This window comes from Budorcas taxicolor, chromosome 10, assembly GCF_023091745.1.
Source record: "Budorcas taxicolor isolate Tak-1 chromosome 10, Takin1.1, whole genome shotgun sequence".
Taxonomy (NCBI): Eukaryota; Metazoa; Chordata; class Mammalia; order Artiodactyla; family Bovidae; genus Budorcas; species Budorcas taxicolor.
The window spans coordinates 74550667-74565366 of record NC_068919.1 but is presented as its reverse complement, the minus strand read 5'-3'; the positions used below and the strand labels follow the sequence as shown (position 1 = coordinate 74565366).

The following is a 14700-nucleotide window of genomic DNA, read 5'->3' as shown; positions in this document are numbered from 1 at the left end:
TTCTCAGAAAACAGCTGAGTGATTATCTTGAACACTACTTCAGAACTCAATACCTTAATCAGTTCTTTTTCTCTGTGGAGCTCCTCGTGAAGTTCTGGAAGAGGGTCTTTACTTTGTGCCTTTAAAGCGTGCAGCCTGTTTTTTAACTCCTTGATTTTCTTTTCACACTGGTCCCAGGTCTATTTGAAAACAGAGGTAAAATTGGTAAGTACTTTGCTGTTTAAGAATGAATTATAGGAAAAGGATAATTAACTTAATCCATGTAATTGCTCTATTAAATGTGTCTTTGTAAATCACGCAGACACCCAGGTCCTTGTCTTAGCCGACAAAGCAGCTGGGATGACAGGATGTTCTACGCCTCTCTGCAGGGTTATGTGTGGCTCATCTCAACCACTGGGTTGCTTTTTGCTTGGAAATACTTCTTCCTCCCTCCCCATATCTCTGATCTAGCTAACTTGTTTCTATTTTAATTTTGGAAAAGTTCACATTTCAAAGGCTACTGGAAGGATTAATTTTTAGCATTTCCAGTCTTGGCCATACACTCTGCTAACACTGAAAAGCAAAAGCACTCAACCACTTTTCTTGTCTTTTCTAGTGCCATCCCTCTGCTCTCTCTCCCTCTTCTAGACATAGCTTGGCTTTAGTGACCTTTTCACAGTCAAGTTTCATTCTATTTCTCACCACTGTTCTGACTGCCGCCTCCTGCTTGGAGTGCTTTAACGCTTTTTCAATTTCACTATCTCACTGTAATTATAATAAGCTTAGGAGACAGGGCAAGCGTTCGTATCACATTTAAAATGGGAAAACTGAAACTCAGAGAAAACTGACTGGTCCAAGTACATACGGTTAGAAGTAGGATGAATTGACAGAGTAGTGTTGACGTGCACACACTACCCCGTGTAAAACAGATAACTAGCAGGAAGCTTCTGTATAGCACAGGGCGCTCAGCACAGTGCTTGTGATGACCAAGTAGGGTGGGAGAGAAGCTCAAGAGGAAAGGGATATAGGCACACACAGCAGATTCACATGGTTGACAGCAGAAACTAACACAACATTGGGAACAAATTATACTCCAATTAAAAAAAAAAAGTGAGTCGATCTAAGGCTAGTTTCCCTTGTGGATGCCTTTCTTTCATGCTAGATCTTTTCCTTAAACCTTACATTACTGAACAATAGTTGCCTGTTTTTTTTTTCAATTCTGCCTGTATTTTCAAGGGAGATTATAATTCATTAGGATAAATTTCTATTCCTGATATTACTAAAATCACTCTCCTGAAATTACTAAAAACAGACAAACACAGACTCAAACACTATTCTATTCCTCAGTGCAACTGACACTTGAATATCCTTGGGTTGGCCCAACTATATGCTAACCCTCACTTCAGGAGAAGCCACTTGATCTAGCAACATCAACCGTCTGGAACATACCCAAGAAGAAAGTGAAGGGAGAAATAACACTGTGAGTCCTTTTCACTTCCACCAAACCTTCACTTGCATTTACAATCATGGCACGTGCTCAACAACGGTCTGGGAGTTAACTAATTTCATGCAGTTTGCACACCAAATAAAATTCAGATACTTTATTTATAGGAGAGATGTTCAGGCCCTAACTCAGCACATATTTATTCTTTATTCAGAAAAATATCTCTGGCAAGCTTGGTTATCTAGTTTTGATACACACACAACAGATTAGAGAAAAGAGTGGGCTATAAGGAGTAAGTATTCTCAGAGAAATAAAAAGTAAAAATAGACAGCTTAACATTAAATAGAAAGAAAGAAAAACCATAAAAACCACATAAGAACTCAAAAAGCACAACAACGCAGGAGTTAAGTTCAAAGCAGCTCAGAATTTTTAAGAACAACTTGGGATTTTTTTAACATAAAAAAATGAAGGATTTTTCTAATAATCACTCAAAAGAAGACATTTTGGTTTTTAGACGTATAATCATAAATTATCCAGGAAATTCAGTTACATGGAAAAGTGGATTCTTTGAAGGTAGCAGAAGGATGAAGCATCACTATATTTACTTTCATATACTAGATTCAAAGACAGACTACACGTGGAATGTTAGCTTTGGTTACTGAACTTCCGTTCAACATGAGTTAGTTTCCTGTTTCATAAAGGTAAATATAAAATAGCACCTCAAGTATTTGGATATTAACATTAAGCTTTTCCATTAACATTATATATTACTATTTTAGGTAACTATCATGATTTGTGGATCAGCAGGACCCGACCTAAGGTCCCTTGGAAGACCTACAACATTGTGATTTCCTAAAATCATTGGCCATCTTTGGAGAGCAAACAAAAATTCTATGTACTACATTTAAATACCATGAAAGGAAAAGAAAATGTTGAGTTACCTCTGCAGTGCTCTGGAACCGTTTAATCATTTCTCCAAGTTGGAGTTTTGTGTCCTTCCAGTTGTCCTGAAGTTGACTGATTCTCTTGTTAACTGACTCTTTAGTTTCCAGGTTAGCTGTGTTCAGTAACTCTTCCCCAGCTTCCAAGGTTAATGCATAGGTAGTATGCCACCTCTGGAAATGAATTTCTTTATTCTTAAAAAAAAAAAAAAAGTAATTTGCTTAAGCCTTTGATGTGATCAAAATATGACTCTTTGCATGTGTTTGTATTTCCTTCAGAGCCTCTCTTAAATGTTAAACTAGATATAAATTAAACAAATCCGGTTAGAATACACACACACACAAACACTCATTCACATCAAAGGCTGATATTTAATTGAGTAGACAGCAGACCACCAAATGATGTGTTCTTAAAATAATTTTCAAGCATTGATAAAAGGTGTATAAAAATACACTTCACAGAATAAAAGTCTATAAGATAAAGGAATTCAAGAATATTAAGAAAATGACTGAAGTATTAGATCTGATACTAAGAGCAAATACCATCACCATTATGATACAGTCAGCTTACTCCTAACCCACATGAGTAGAATGTGTACATTATGCTAAACAATACATTACCATATGTAAAAAAGAAAGCAAGTGAGAATTTGCTATGTAACACAGGGAACTCAACCCAGCATTCTGTGACAAGCTAAAGAGATGCAATAGGGAGGGGGGTTCAAGAGGGAGAAGACATACGTATACCTGTGACTGATTCATGGTGACGTGTGGCAGAGGCCAACACAATATTATAGAGAAATTGTCTTCCAATAATTGTATTTTGTTCTATACTTCTCAATATTGCACAATTATAATCTTTGATAATTACTAGCTACTCAAAATAAATAAAAAAAATAATTTTTTTAAAAAGGAGAGAACAAATAAAAAAGGTAAAATATAAAACTAGACACTTTAGCACTTAAACACTTATATACATCAGTGTTTGCCCTAAAGGGATAGCTTTTAAAAATTCTCTTTGGATATCATATAGATTTCCCTTTAAAAGGGACTAAAACCAAGTATTTATATTACAGAAATGAAGTAAAAACTTTACAACTGATTCATATTTCCAAAAGCATTTGGTTTCAGAAGAAAAAAATGGCTTTTATTTCTGTTGTAAATATGACTTCCTTTATTTTCAAATTTCTCGAGGGAGACATAATATAGGCATTTTTCAAAATGGAAGCTTTTATTTTTAAAAAATCAATCGAGCATTTATTTACAAAGATAGTTTCAGCAATACTTAGGATAGCCCACATGCAAAAAAGAGGAAATTTTCTGGTGGTCCAGTGGTTGGGACTCCAAGCTCTCACTGCCCAGAGCCTGAGTTCAACTCCTGGTTGGGAAACTAAGATCCCAGAAGCCATATGACCGAAAAATCAAAACATCAAAACAAACAAAGAAAAAACTCCATGAAAACCAAATGAAAAAAACCCCTGCAATTCAAGGAACACTGCCCCTCCACACTTGTCCTTCTAATATTCAGTATTGCTGACATAGCCACTGTTATAGACGTCTTTTAGCCATTTCAGATTGATCTCATCAAAAGACATGATTCTCATCCAGTCTCCCCTGATTGGTCAGCAGCACAATATTTACCAAGATCCTCGACCTCCAAACCTAGAGTCACCTGAATTTAGATTTTTATTTACCTGCCATATCCAAACCATAAGCACATCCTGTAAGCTTCACCTACAAACAGCCTTGTGATCTTCATTGTGATCACCCTTGTCTTCTCCATCCTAACAACTAACCAAGACCACTGAAACAGCCGTGAGTTACGGCAGACTGTATTTTTCACAGAATGGCCACAACAATATTACCAGCCCCATATGCTCTCCCCACATGCTCTCCTAGAACCTTGCCCCTCCCCATCAACTGGTGGTACCTCTACCCCATCCTCGTGAACCCCGGTGGGCACATGTGATGGCCTTGATTAACAGAGGATGGCAGAAGTGGCTGATGTCCAAGGCAAGGTCTAAAAAGCTGGTGTAGCTTCTCCCTGGCTCTCCTTTCCGTGGGACATGCACCTTTGAAGCAGTGAGTTGGATGTAGGGAGTCCAGCTACTGAAAGCTACCACATGTAGAGTCTGCAGGGAATGAAGCCCCAGGAGCCCCAGCTGCTCCACATCCTAGCTGTCTGAGCTGAAGTTCAGTTCAGTTCAGTTGCTCAGTCGTGTCCGACTCTGCGACCCCATGAACTGTAACACGCCAGGCCTCCCTGTCCAACACCAACTCCCGGAGCCTGCCCAAACTCATGTCCATTGAGTTGGTGATGCCTTCCAATTATCTAATCCTCTGGCGTCCCCTTCTCCTTCTGCCCTCAATCTTCCCAGCATCAGAGTCTTTTCAAATGAGTCAGCTCTTTGCATCAGGTGGCCAAAGTATCGGAGCTTCAGCTTCAACATCAGTCCTTCCAGCGAACACCTAGGACTGATCTCCTTTAGGATGGACTGGTTGGATATCCTTATAGTCCAAGAGATTCTTCCAACACCAGAACTGAAGTACTAGACATGAAAGTGAGGGAGCCTTCAGATGAGTCCAGCGTCAGCCGCCATCTGACTCAAACTGCCTGAGAGACTCCTGCCGAGAGCCACCTAACAGCCCTGACAACCTCCAGAACTATATGAGAGAATAAGAACTCTTCGCTGTCTTGCAGCAATAAATAGAGGTAATACGCTGGGATTCCTGCTTCTGTGACCGCACGCCCACCCCCAATCCATCCCCCTCAGAGAAGCCAGAAGACCTTTAAAAATACGAATCATATCATGTGGCCTTCTTTTCCAGTTTCAACAGCTTCCTATTACACCCAGACTGTTACGCAGCTGTCACGCCTCTCTCCAAAATGCTCCTCCATGACTGTCTCTCAAGTCCATTTTCTATCATTGCTGCCTACTGGCTACACCCATCCTACGACCCTTCTTTCTTCCTCTTTTTTGCTAAGATTGTTGCCATCTTAGGGACTCAGGAAAGTTGCTTCCTCTGTCCGAACTGCTCCCCGCCTCCAACCCTCAACTCTTTGCACAGCTGGCTCCTTATCACTCAGGTTCCAGTTTAAATGTCACCTCCCCAGAGATTACCCAGTCTAAAGCAGCCACTTAATCTCTCCATCATCGGCCCTATTTTAATGACCCACATATGCCATGTTGCAGTCCGATAGTTTATTTTTTAATTTGTCCGACCCTCCCCCCCCAATCGACAAACTAGTATTTTCTAGTTTATTGATTTGTCTGATTGCCACATGAGAGCAGAGGTCTTCTATTAGTCCACACAACATAACCAGCATTTAGAACAGTGACCAGCACAGAACAGGTACTCAATTAATATTTGACACCTAGATAAACAAATGAGGCAAGCACAGGACTTCTGAAGAGTGCTGGTTTGTTTAATTGTCCCTCTAATGTGACGCATGGCTCGATGACTCAATGGAATATGCCCTGGGAATTGCCAACTAATTGTTCTAAGTCCTATGTTCATCAAGCAACTTTTGTATTGGAAACTCTGTTGTCGAAATGAATTTGCCCTTCAAGAGTAAGCAAGAATCTGGGACTTCCCAGGTGGTCCGTGGCTGACTCTGCAATACAGGGGGCCTGGGTTTTATCCCTGGTCAGGGAACTAGACCTCACCTATTGCAACTAAGAATTCGCAGGCTGCAACTAAAGATCTCAAGTACCACAACTAAGACCTGGTGTAGCCAAATAAATAACTATTTTTTATAAAAAAGAGTAAGCAGGAGTCCTGTTGTAAACCACTACTGTGCTAATCATTTACATATTTGTTAGTGTCTTAAAGGTCTGTCAGGCTTCCCCAGTGGCTCAATGGTACAGAGTCCGCTTGCAATGCAGGAGATACAGGAGATGCAGGTTCAATCCCTGGGTCAGGAAGATCCCCTGAAGAAGGGAATGGCAACCCACTCCAGTATTCCTGCCTGGAGAATTCCATGGACAGAGGAGCCTGGTGGGCTACAGTCCATAGGGTTGCAAAGAGTTGGACACGACTGAAGCACAAGGCTGTAAAGGTATGTCACCCCAAACTTCTGCACTCCCCCTACTCATCCCCAGTCCATCTCTGTGCCCACAGCCCAGGAGAGCCTCAGTATTTCTGGATGAATGGATAAGATTGGGTTTCTGACCCCACAAGGCTGAGGACATGGCTGAGTAAGGTCCCCATGACCAACTGGCCTCCCCACTGCAGAAAGCACACTTGAACATCAGAGAAAACACGAAACCTGAAGCAAACAAACATCTTTCAAATAAAGGCACCCTGTGGTTCCCACACTGCTGCTGGGCTCACACTACCTTCAGCTCATGGATCAGGCTTCTCGTTTGGTGGAGGCTGTGGCAGTCCTGGCTCTTCACTGCGGACAGCAGGTGGCTGGTGTCGGCGAGGAAGCGGAGCAGGTCCCCCTCGGAGGTGGTGAAGGACCGCCACTGGTGCACCAGCTCATCGATGTCACTCTTCCTCTGGCGAACACCCTGGGCCGCACTCTGCCACTGCTCCTTGAGCCTCGTGAACTTCCAAACAAATTCTGGTCTTGGGGGAAATAGACAGTTAGAGAATTCTGACATCTATGGGTAGAAAAAAATAACTATCAACATGTAATAGGAACTCAGATTTGCCATTTTTACCTAGAAAGACTACTGTAGATCTGAGCACCATCCAACTTTAACATGATGGGGAATGTGGGGTTGGAGGGGGCAATGTGTGGGATGGTGAAAGGTACTGAGCAGAAAAGAACTGCACAGGGCCTGGTATTTTGCTGACACGCATGACCTCAAACAAGCTGTTTTGACACAGATTATACCAAGTGCTTTACGGAAAACTAAGCATGGCGTCAATGGCAAACGGATGAATAGGTAGGTCCCTTGTAATGTTATTGATTACTTGAGGGTTGTATACTACATAATTGCAGCAATAAAGAACATGCTTTCTGGAACTACTCAAATATTTCTTTCCCAGATAAATAACACCCTTCATGTGAGAAATAGGGCCTTTTATTTATTATGGGAAAAATCATGCTAATCAGATCAAAAGTAGTTAATCATCTTGAAACTGGCTTGAATTTATTACTTCAGAGGTAGGAAGAAATGGGGTTTGTATTTCTTAGTTATGCCGAAAGAAGATTCAGAAGCATATGGGGAATGATGGGGAGGAAGCGAATGCCTATGGAGATGTATGGAGAAGTCATTTAGGAGGCCAGGCCCACTCTGGGCTGTTGTTGGCAGGGGCACCAGCTGTGTGAGCAGGTGCAGCTAGTGCCACCAGGCTGTCTGAGGGCTTCTGCTCAGCCCGACTGGAACTGCCCAGAGACCCCATCCCATGTTCACGGCATAGAGAGAAGTCTCTTCTTTCACAACTGTGACATAGCCACCTGCTGAGAACAGTCCTTTGAAATTTATTTTTTAAATAGCAAAATATCATGAGGCTGAAGGTAGAAAGGAAAACATACTATAAAATGACGCTTTGGAATAAAAAAATTAGTTAACTGGACTTGGCAGAAACGTGTTTGCAAATCATCTGATCTGTTAAGCTCACCCCTCTACCACAGGGAAAAGGGGTCCTGATGTTTTTATGGCCATGAAGCAAGACTTTATCCTAATATATAGCCAGAAGACTGGCCCCATAGCGCTCTATCAATCACAAGGCCACAGGCATTGATGTTAAGATTCATGGGGTGGAAGGCCCACCCAGTCGCATTGCCTTCCACATTCTCACAGCCATCATGAATCCTGGAGAGCTTACCTCTTCTCTATTTCTACTGTGTCCAGGAGTTGTAAGCATTGGGTGACATAAGAATCGGCAATTGTCTGGTTTATAGAAACTTCAGCTTCTAACATCTGTACATGAATTAAAATGTAAAATATTAGTGAAAACTGTTTTCATGAATTTCCTAATAAAGTCTATGGAGGATATGTGAGATAATTTATTTTCAAATGATTTGAACCTAACTGCAAAAAATGCTTAATCTTCACACCTATAAATACAATCTTAGAAGCAAATAGGTCTAATAATAACTACATCTAAGACCCATTTATTGGGCATCTTTGATTTGAGTTGTTGTTCAGTCGTTCAGTTGTGTCCGATTCTCTGAAACCCCATGGACTGTAGGCTGCCAGGCCCCTCTGTCCATGGGATTCTCCAGACATGAATATTGGAGTAGGTTGCCATTTCCTTCGATTTGAGAGGCACTCAGTAAAACAAGCATTGTCTCACTTTTTCTTCAGCTTAGGACTCAAGTAAATACTATTAGATCCATTTGAAGAGGAAGAAACTAAACTGTTGAGGAACTAACTCAAAGTTTTCATTTTCAGATTTCATTTTCAGTGGATGACCTTACTGTAACAATGCAGACTTAAATCAGTTTCATCAAAAAGTTACAGTGAACTAATCATGCATAGTTTGGAAATGCAGGATCTGCCTATAGAAGGATTTTCAAACATACATCAGTGAAAGTATGGAGAAACTCCTCTGCAAAATTATTTATGTTACAGTTATACCAGGTGCCTCAATACTTTATAGAACTACTCAGTGAAAATACGGAGAGAAGCTGAAGTACTTTAACACGCTCTTGGTGAAGTGGCACCATGTTCACATTCTAAGAAACCAATGCTGGGCCAGAAGTTCCATCTACTGCAGAAAAATCTAGGAGTTTCAGTTCAGTTCAGTCGCTTAGTCGTGTCCGGCTCTTTGCGATCCCATGAACTGCAGCACACCAGGCCTCTCAGTCCAACACCAACTCCCAGAGTCCACCCAAACCCATGTCCATTGAGTTGGTGATGCTATCCAGCCATCTCATCCTCTGTCGTCCCCTTCTCTTCCTGCCCCCAGTCCCTCCCAGCATCAGGGTCTTTTCAAATGAGTTAGCTCTTCGCATGAGGTGGCCAAAGTATTGGAGTTTCAGCTTCAGCATCATTTCTTCCTGAACACCCAGGACTGATCTCCTTTAGAATGGACTGGTTGGATCTCCTTGCAGTCAAGGGACTCTCAAGAGTCTTCTCCAGCACCACAGTTCAAAAGCATCAATTGTTTGGAGCTCAGCTTTCTTTATAGTCCAACTCTCACATCCATACATGACCACAGGAAAAACCATAGCCTTGACTAGACAGACCTTTGTTAGCAAAGTAATGTCTCTGCTTTTGAATATGCTGTCTAGGTTGGTCATAACTTTCCTTCCAAGGAGTAAGCATCTTTTAATTTTATGGCTGCAGTCATCATCTGCAGTGATTTTGGAGGCCCAAAAAATGAAGTCTGACACTGTTTCCACTGTTTCTCCATCTATTTGCCGTGAAGTGATGGGACCAGATGCCATGATCTTCGTTTTCTGAATGTTGAGCTTTAAGCCAACTTTTTCACTCTCCTCTTTCACTTTCATCAAGAGGCTCTTTAGTTCTTCTTCACTTTCTGCCATAAGGGTGGTGTCATCTGCATATCTGAGGTGATTGATATTTCTCCCGGCAATTTTGATTCCAGCTTGTGTTTCCTCCAGCCCATGTTTCTCATGATGTACTCAGCATATAAGTTAAATAAGCAGAGTGACAATATACAGCCTTGAGGTACTCCTTTTCCTATTTGGAACCAGTCTGTTGTTCCATGTCCAGTTCTAACTGTTGCTTCCTGACCTGCATATAGATTTCTCAATAAGCATGTCAGGTGGTCCGGTATTCCCATCTCTTTCAGAATTTTCCACAGTCAAAGGCTTTGGCATAGTCAATAAAGCATAAACAGATGTTTTTCTGGAACTCTCTTGCTTTTTCGATGATCTGGCGAATGTTGGCAATTTGATCTCTGGTTCCTCTGCCTTTTCTAAAACCAGCTTGAACATCTGGAAGTTCACAGTTCATGTATTGCTCAAGCCTGGCTAGGAGGAGTTCAGTCATTAATAAAACAGAGTAGCAAAACAATATTTGGAAATTTATGAAATGTGTGAGAGTTTTGCAAATGATCAACTGACAAATGAATTTGCTTAAAGACATACATTCTGTGTTTTGGGATTGAAGATTGACAGGTATTCTGCATATTTTTACTTAAATCTCTCATCCACTAACTACCGCCCCAGGGAGAGGGGGACAGAGTGGCAGGGCATGGGTTTATTTACCTCATATGTCTTCTGCTGTTCTAGAAGAGCAGGAAGGCTGTCAGCCATGTTTGCCTTGAGTGTCTCTTCTATCTTCTCCAAAAGCTGGATCCACTTTTCACAGCAATCAAGAAACTTTACATTCAATCCAATTTCTTGAAGCTCACTACAAAGGTTTAAAAACAGAACAGAGCCATATAACAATGACATTACTGCGCTCAACTGTCAATTTTACCATAATTGAAACAGAAGGCGGGAGCTGGGCTGTTCTGACCTGCAGCGTTCCAGTGCCGTCGCCGTGGCCCGGATCCACTGCCGGTTCACGTTTTGTAATGTCTTCATAGCTATGTCACTAAGTGGGAGCTTGAGGCTCACTTCATTCAAATGCTCAATACCAGGTGACTGGGCCGTCAGTGCCAGCACATGATTCTATGAAAAAGAAATTAAATTCCAGATTTTTGGATGCCACTGAGATACCTAGATGGTGAAAAAGCCTCAGAAATCCTATAGGCCTTTCTTATCTCAAAGATGAGGGAAAGCTGGAGCTTAAATAGGTAAATGACTGGCCCAAAGTCACACAGCTAGTTAGTGTCAGAACTGGACCTGAACCTAGACCTGTCAATTCTGTGACTTCTCTAGAATGAGCTGCACACATGGCCAGAATCAACACAGCCCAGGAAACAGAGAGTGATCTCGGATTCCTGTCTTTGAAGAGGTGGAAATAAGCTTCCTTTGTTTTTAAAGGATCCACCCTGGACCTTCAAGACCCATTTAGTCTGCCAACAACTTGACTTTCAACAGATCATGCAGTTTATTTACTAAGTAAATGAAAATTCAATCCCTGAAATAACCCTAGCAAAGCATGGTATTTAAACATCCATATTATGTTGGTATCACAGGAAAGCAAACTCACCAAAATTTTATTTTTAAAACAATATTCTAGGGACAGCATCTAGGTCAACAATGTATTCAGCAAACATCCTTCAGAATATCCATGTTCTCACTACAGAACTCTGCTCTAAGAGTCTAGGTGAGGGTCAGCAAACTTTTTCTGTTAAGGGCTAGATCATAAAGATTTTAGCCTTTTATAAGCCATATGATCTCTGTGGCAAACATTCAGCATGAAAACTCCCACAGACAGTACATAAACAGCAGAAGGCCATGGCTACATTAGAGACGCTTTATGTACAAAACCAGGTGGGGGCTGCATTCAGACCTTATGTCATAGTTTGCTGACTCTTAATTTAAGTTATGAATATTGGTCCTTAGGATCACGATCCAGAATTCATTAATTCTTCATTCATCTATGTTAACTATACTAAACTTACTAAGGTAATAAAGAAGGAAAAAATACCATTAATTTAATAGGGTATTTTACTTTTTGATCTACTAACCAAAAAAATTCAATTAATCACAACATCCAATTGCTAGATTATTCTAGTTCACTGAAACTAACTAGTAAAGACTTTAAGATTTAAAAGTCTACTGAAACTATTGAGGCATATTACTAAAATAAATCTCATGACCTAGCATTTCCATTCCTGGGTATATAGCCAAAAAACAAACAAACAAACAAACAAACAAAACACCTCCAAAACACTAATTCAAAAAGATATGTGCAACCCAATGTTCATAGCAGCATTATTTACAATTGCCAAGATACAGAAGCAACCTAAGTGTCCATCAACAGATGAATGGATAAAGAAGATATGGTACATATATAATGGAATACTACTCAGCCATAAAAAAGAACACACATTTGCATTTGCAACAACATGGATGAACTTGAAGGGCATTATGCTAACTGAAGTAAGTCAGAGAAAGATAAATACTGTATGATATCACTTATGCATGGAATCTAAAAAGCACAACAGACTAGTGAATATAACAAAAAAGAAGTAGACTCACAGATAAAGAGAATAAACCAGAGGTTACCAGTGGCTGGGCCAAGGGCAATACAGGAGCAGAGGCGGGAGAGGTACAATTATTGGGTTTAAGACAGACTCTAGGATATATTGTACAACATGGGGAATACAGCCAATATTTGTAAAAACTGTATATGGAAAGTAATCTTTAAAAAATTATATTATAAATTTAAAAACTAAAAAGGGAAATAATTGAGAAATAAATTGTATATATTTAAAGTGTAAAAAAATAAAATAGATCTCTGTTGTCATACTTTTCTAAACACTAGGGAAAATAGGACAAGAATGAATGACACATTAGTGACTGTTGTTCAAGGGTTAGGATGCACAGATTCTTTAATGTGACAGTAAGTCGCTTATTTTTTATCCTATGGTGAGCCTGAGCCCCTAGAAGTAACAAACATTGGCAATACCAGGAATAAGTCAGGATTTCCTTCTTTTTCTTGCCGGTAGAGTTGATCCAAATTCTCTTCTTCATGCGTAATGAGACCTTTTAAAGATTCCAACCGGTCCCCAAAATCCTTGAATTGTGATAGAACAAACTAGAACAAGAGAAGTTTTCATCAGAAACAATTTTCATGTGCATCTGCAACAGAAGCAAGCACAGCCTTGGGATAAAAGTTCATGTTGTTTCCAGCCCTAAGGAATTCATCATCAGCTCATTATCTTGACTATCCAGAATATCTCTGATATTTACTTTGTGCCTTCGGTAAAGTACTAAGCCTTCTCAGGGGTGAACAGACCACCTGCTTGACAGGGCCATATAGAAGAGTCCTGCTAGTTAAGTGTTTTCCCTGCTGTGTGATACTGGAGCTCCGTGGCCTTCTGTTCATCTTTTTGAGAGTTCATGAACTAAAGGCTTTTCAAAAAGAGAATAAAATATACCACAAATGGCCATGCTTAAAGCAGCCATTCTATGACTCAATTACCCAACCTGAAGATTCAAATACTGTGTGATCTGAACAGTATATAAACTATATCACTTTAACATGTTCAATAAAGAAGAAATGTGACTGAAGAATCACATGACTGCAGAATCGTGTCAAATGGTAGATATGTTTAGAGCGTCTTTATTCTGTTGTTTCCCTAATGTGCAGCCCACAAAGCACTGATAACTATCACTTCACAAGAGACTAGGAACTGTGCAGAGTGTGCAAGTGTCCAAGACTATAACTTGAATGGAAAAAATAAGAAGAACCTCAAATTCATTTGTTTTCACAAGCAGCATCTTTTCCAGGTAGGAAGCTCTCTGGAGGGAGTACATTTGACCAGACAGGAGCATGTGGGCGTTCGGCTCTGCAGGTTGTGGGAGCCGATCCAGGAGAGTGGAATTTTGGAGAAAGGCCTCTTTTGTCTTCTGTACCTCACACTGCAGCTCCTGGAGGAGAAAAATGATTGTAAAACATTCCTCTTCCTTTCCCAGAACAAATCCCCACCTTGTGCCACTCCATCAACATCTAGAAGAATTTCTGCCCTGAAATTGTGGGTATGGCTTTTTTTTTTTTTTTTTTTACTGTTTATTTTGTTTATTATTTGGCTGCACCAGGTCTCAGTTGTGGCATGTAGATCTTTAGTCACGGCATGTGGGATCTAGTTCCCTGAACAGGGATCAAACCTGAGACCCCTGCATTGGGAGTGCAGTTTTATACGGTGGACCACCAGGGAAGGCCCTACTGTTTATTTTAAAGAGCCAAACAAGCTAACGCTTCTTTATGTGATGCATATCACTGGTGCTAGTTTGAAATTTGTCAGTTCAGAGCTAAAGTGACCATGGATAAATAAAGCTGGGACTTCTAGTTCACAGAAACTGGAGATGACTTTGGTAGAGTCTTATGAGTTCTATTTCTAATCATCGAACACTTTAGGGATCTGCTTTAAGGCATTTAAAGGATCAATCCAACCGTTTTCTCTGTCTGAGACTTTGTAACATAAATGGATTCATATGCAGGGAGTGTGGAATCTCACTGACCAAGCCAATTTTAGGACTGATTTTGGAAATATTGCATCTAAGTGAATTTCTGTTATTTTTTGTTTTTTAAAAACAACAGATTACGTAGAAGTTGATCAGAAATATGATTCATATCTGTTGAATTCTTGTCTCTAATTGATATTTCTTTATTTGACCTATAGTATCAAAAGATACAAAATGTATCTGGTCACCTAATCTAAAAGTATTTACTTTATAGCCATTCATTAACATAATAGAATAAAACCACAGAGAAAAGTATATAACTCTTTAAATATTAGTCTAAAAATCATTATTTCCACAGAAAAGCCTTAATTACACGGGGCGAA

General features: G+C 40.3%; 1 protein-coding gene across 1 annotated transcript in view; it reads right to left on the bottom strand.

The window, feature by feature from the left end:
- SYNE2 (spectrin repeat containing nuclear envelope protein 2) overlaps positions 1-14700 on the bottom strand; it is a 270474-nt gene that overhangs the window by 45741 nt on the left and 210033 nt on the right. The window contains exons 88-95 of the mRNA XM_052647219.1: positions 13604-13783; positions 12819-12947; positions 10755-10909; positions 10502-10646; positions 8149-8243; positions 6705-6939; positions 2365-2559; positions 54-179 (exon numbers count right to left, since the gene is read on the bottom strand). Of these exons, the coding sequence (XP_052503179.1) occupies positions 54-179; positions 2365-2559; positions 6705-6939; positions 8149-8243; positions 10502-10646; positions 10755-10909; positions 12819-12947; positions 13604-13783 (1260 nt within the window). The remainder of the gene's footprint in view (positions 1-53; positions 180-2364; positions 2560-6704; positions 6940-8148; positions 8244-10501; positions 10647-10754; positions 10910-12818; positions 12948-13603; positions 13784-14700) is intronic.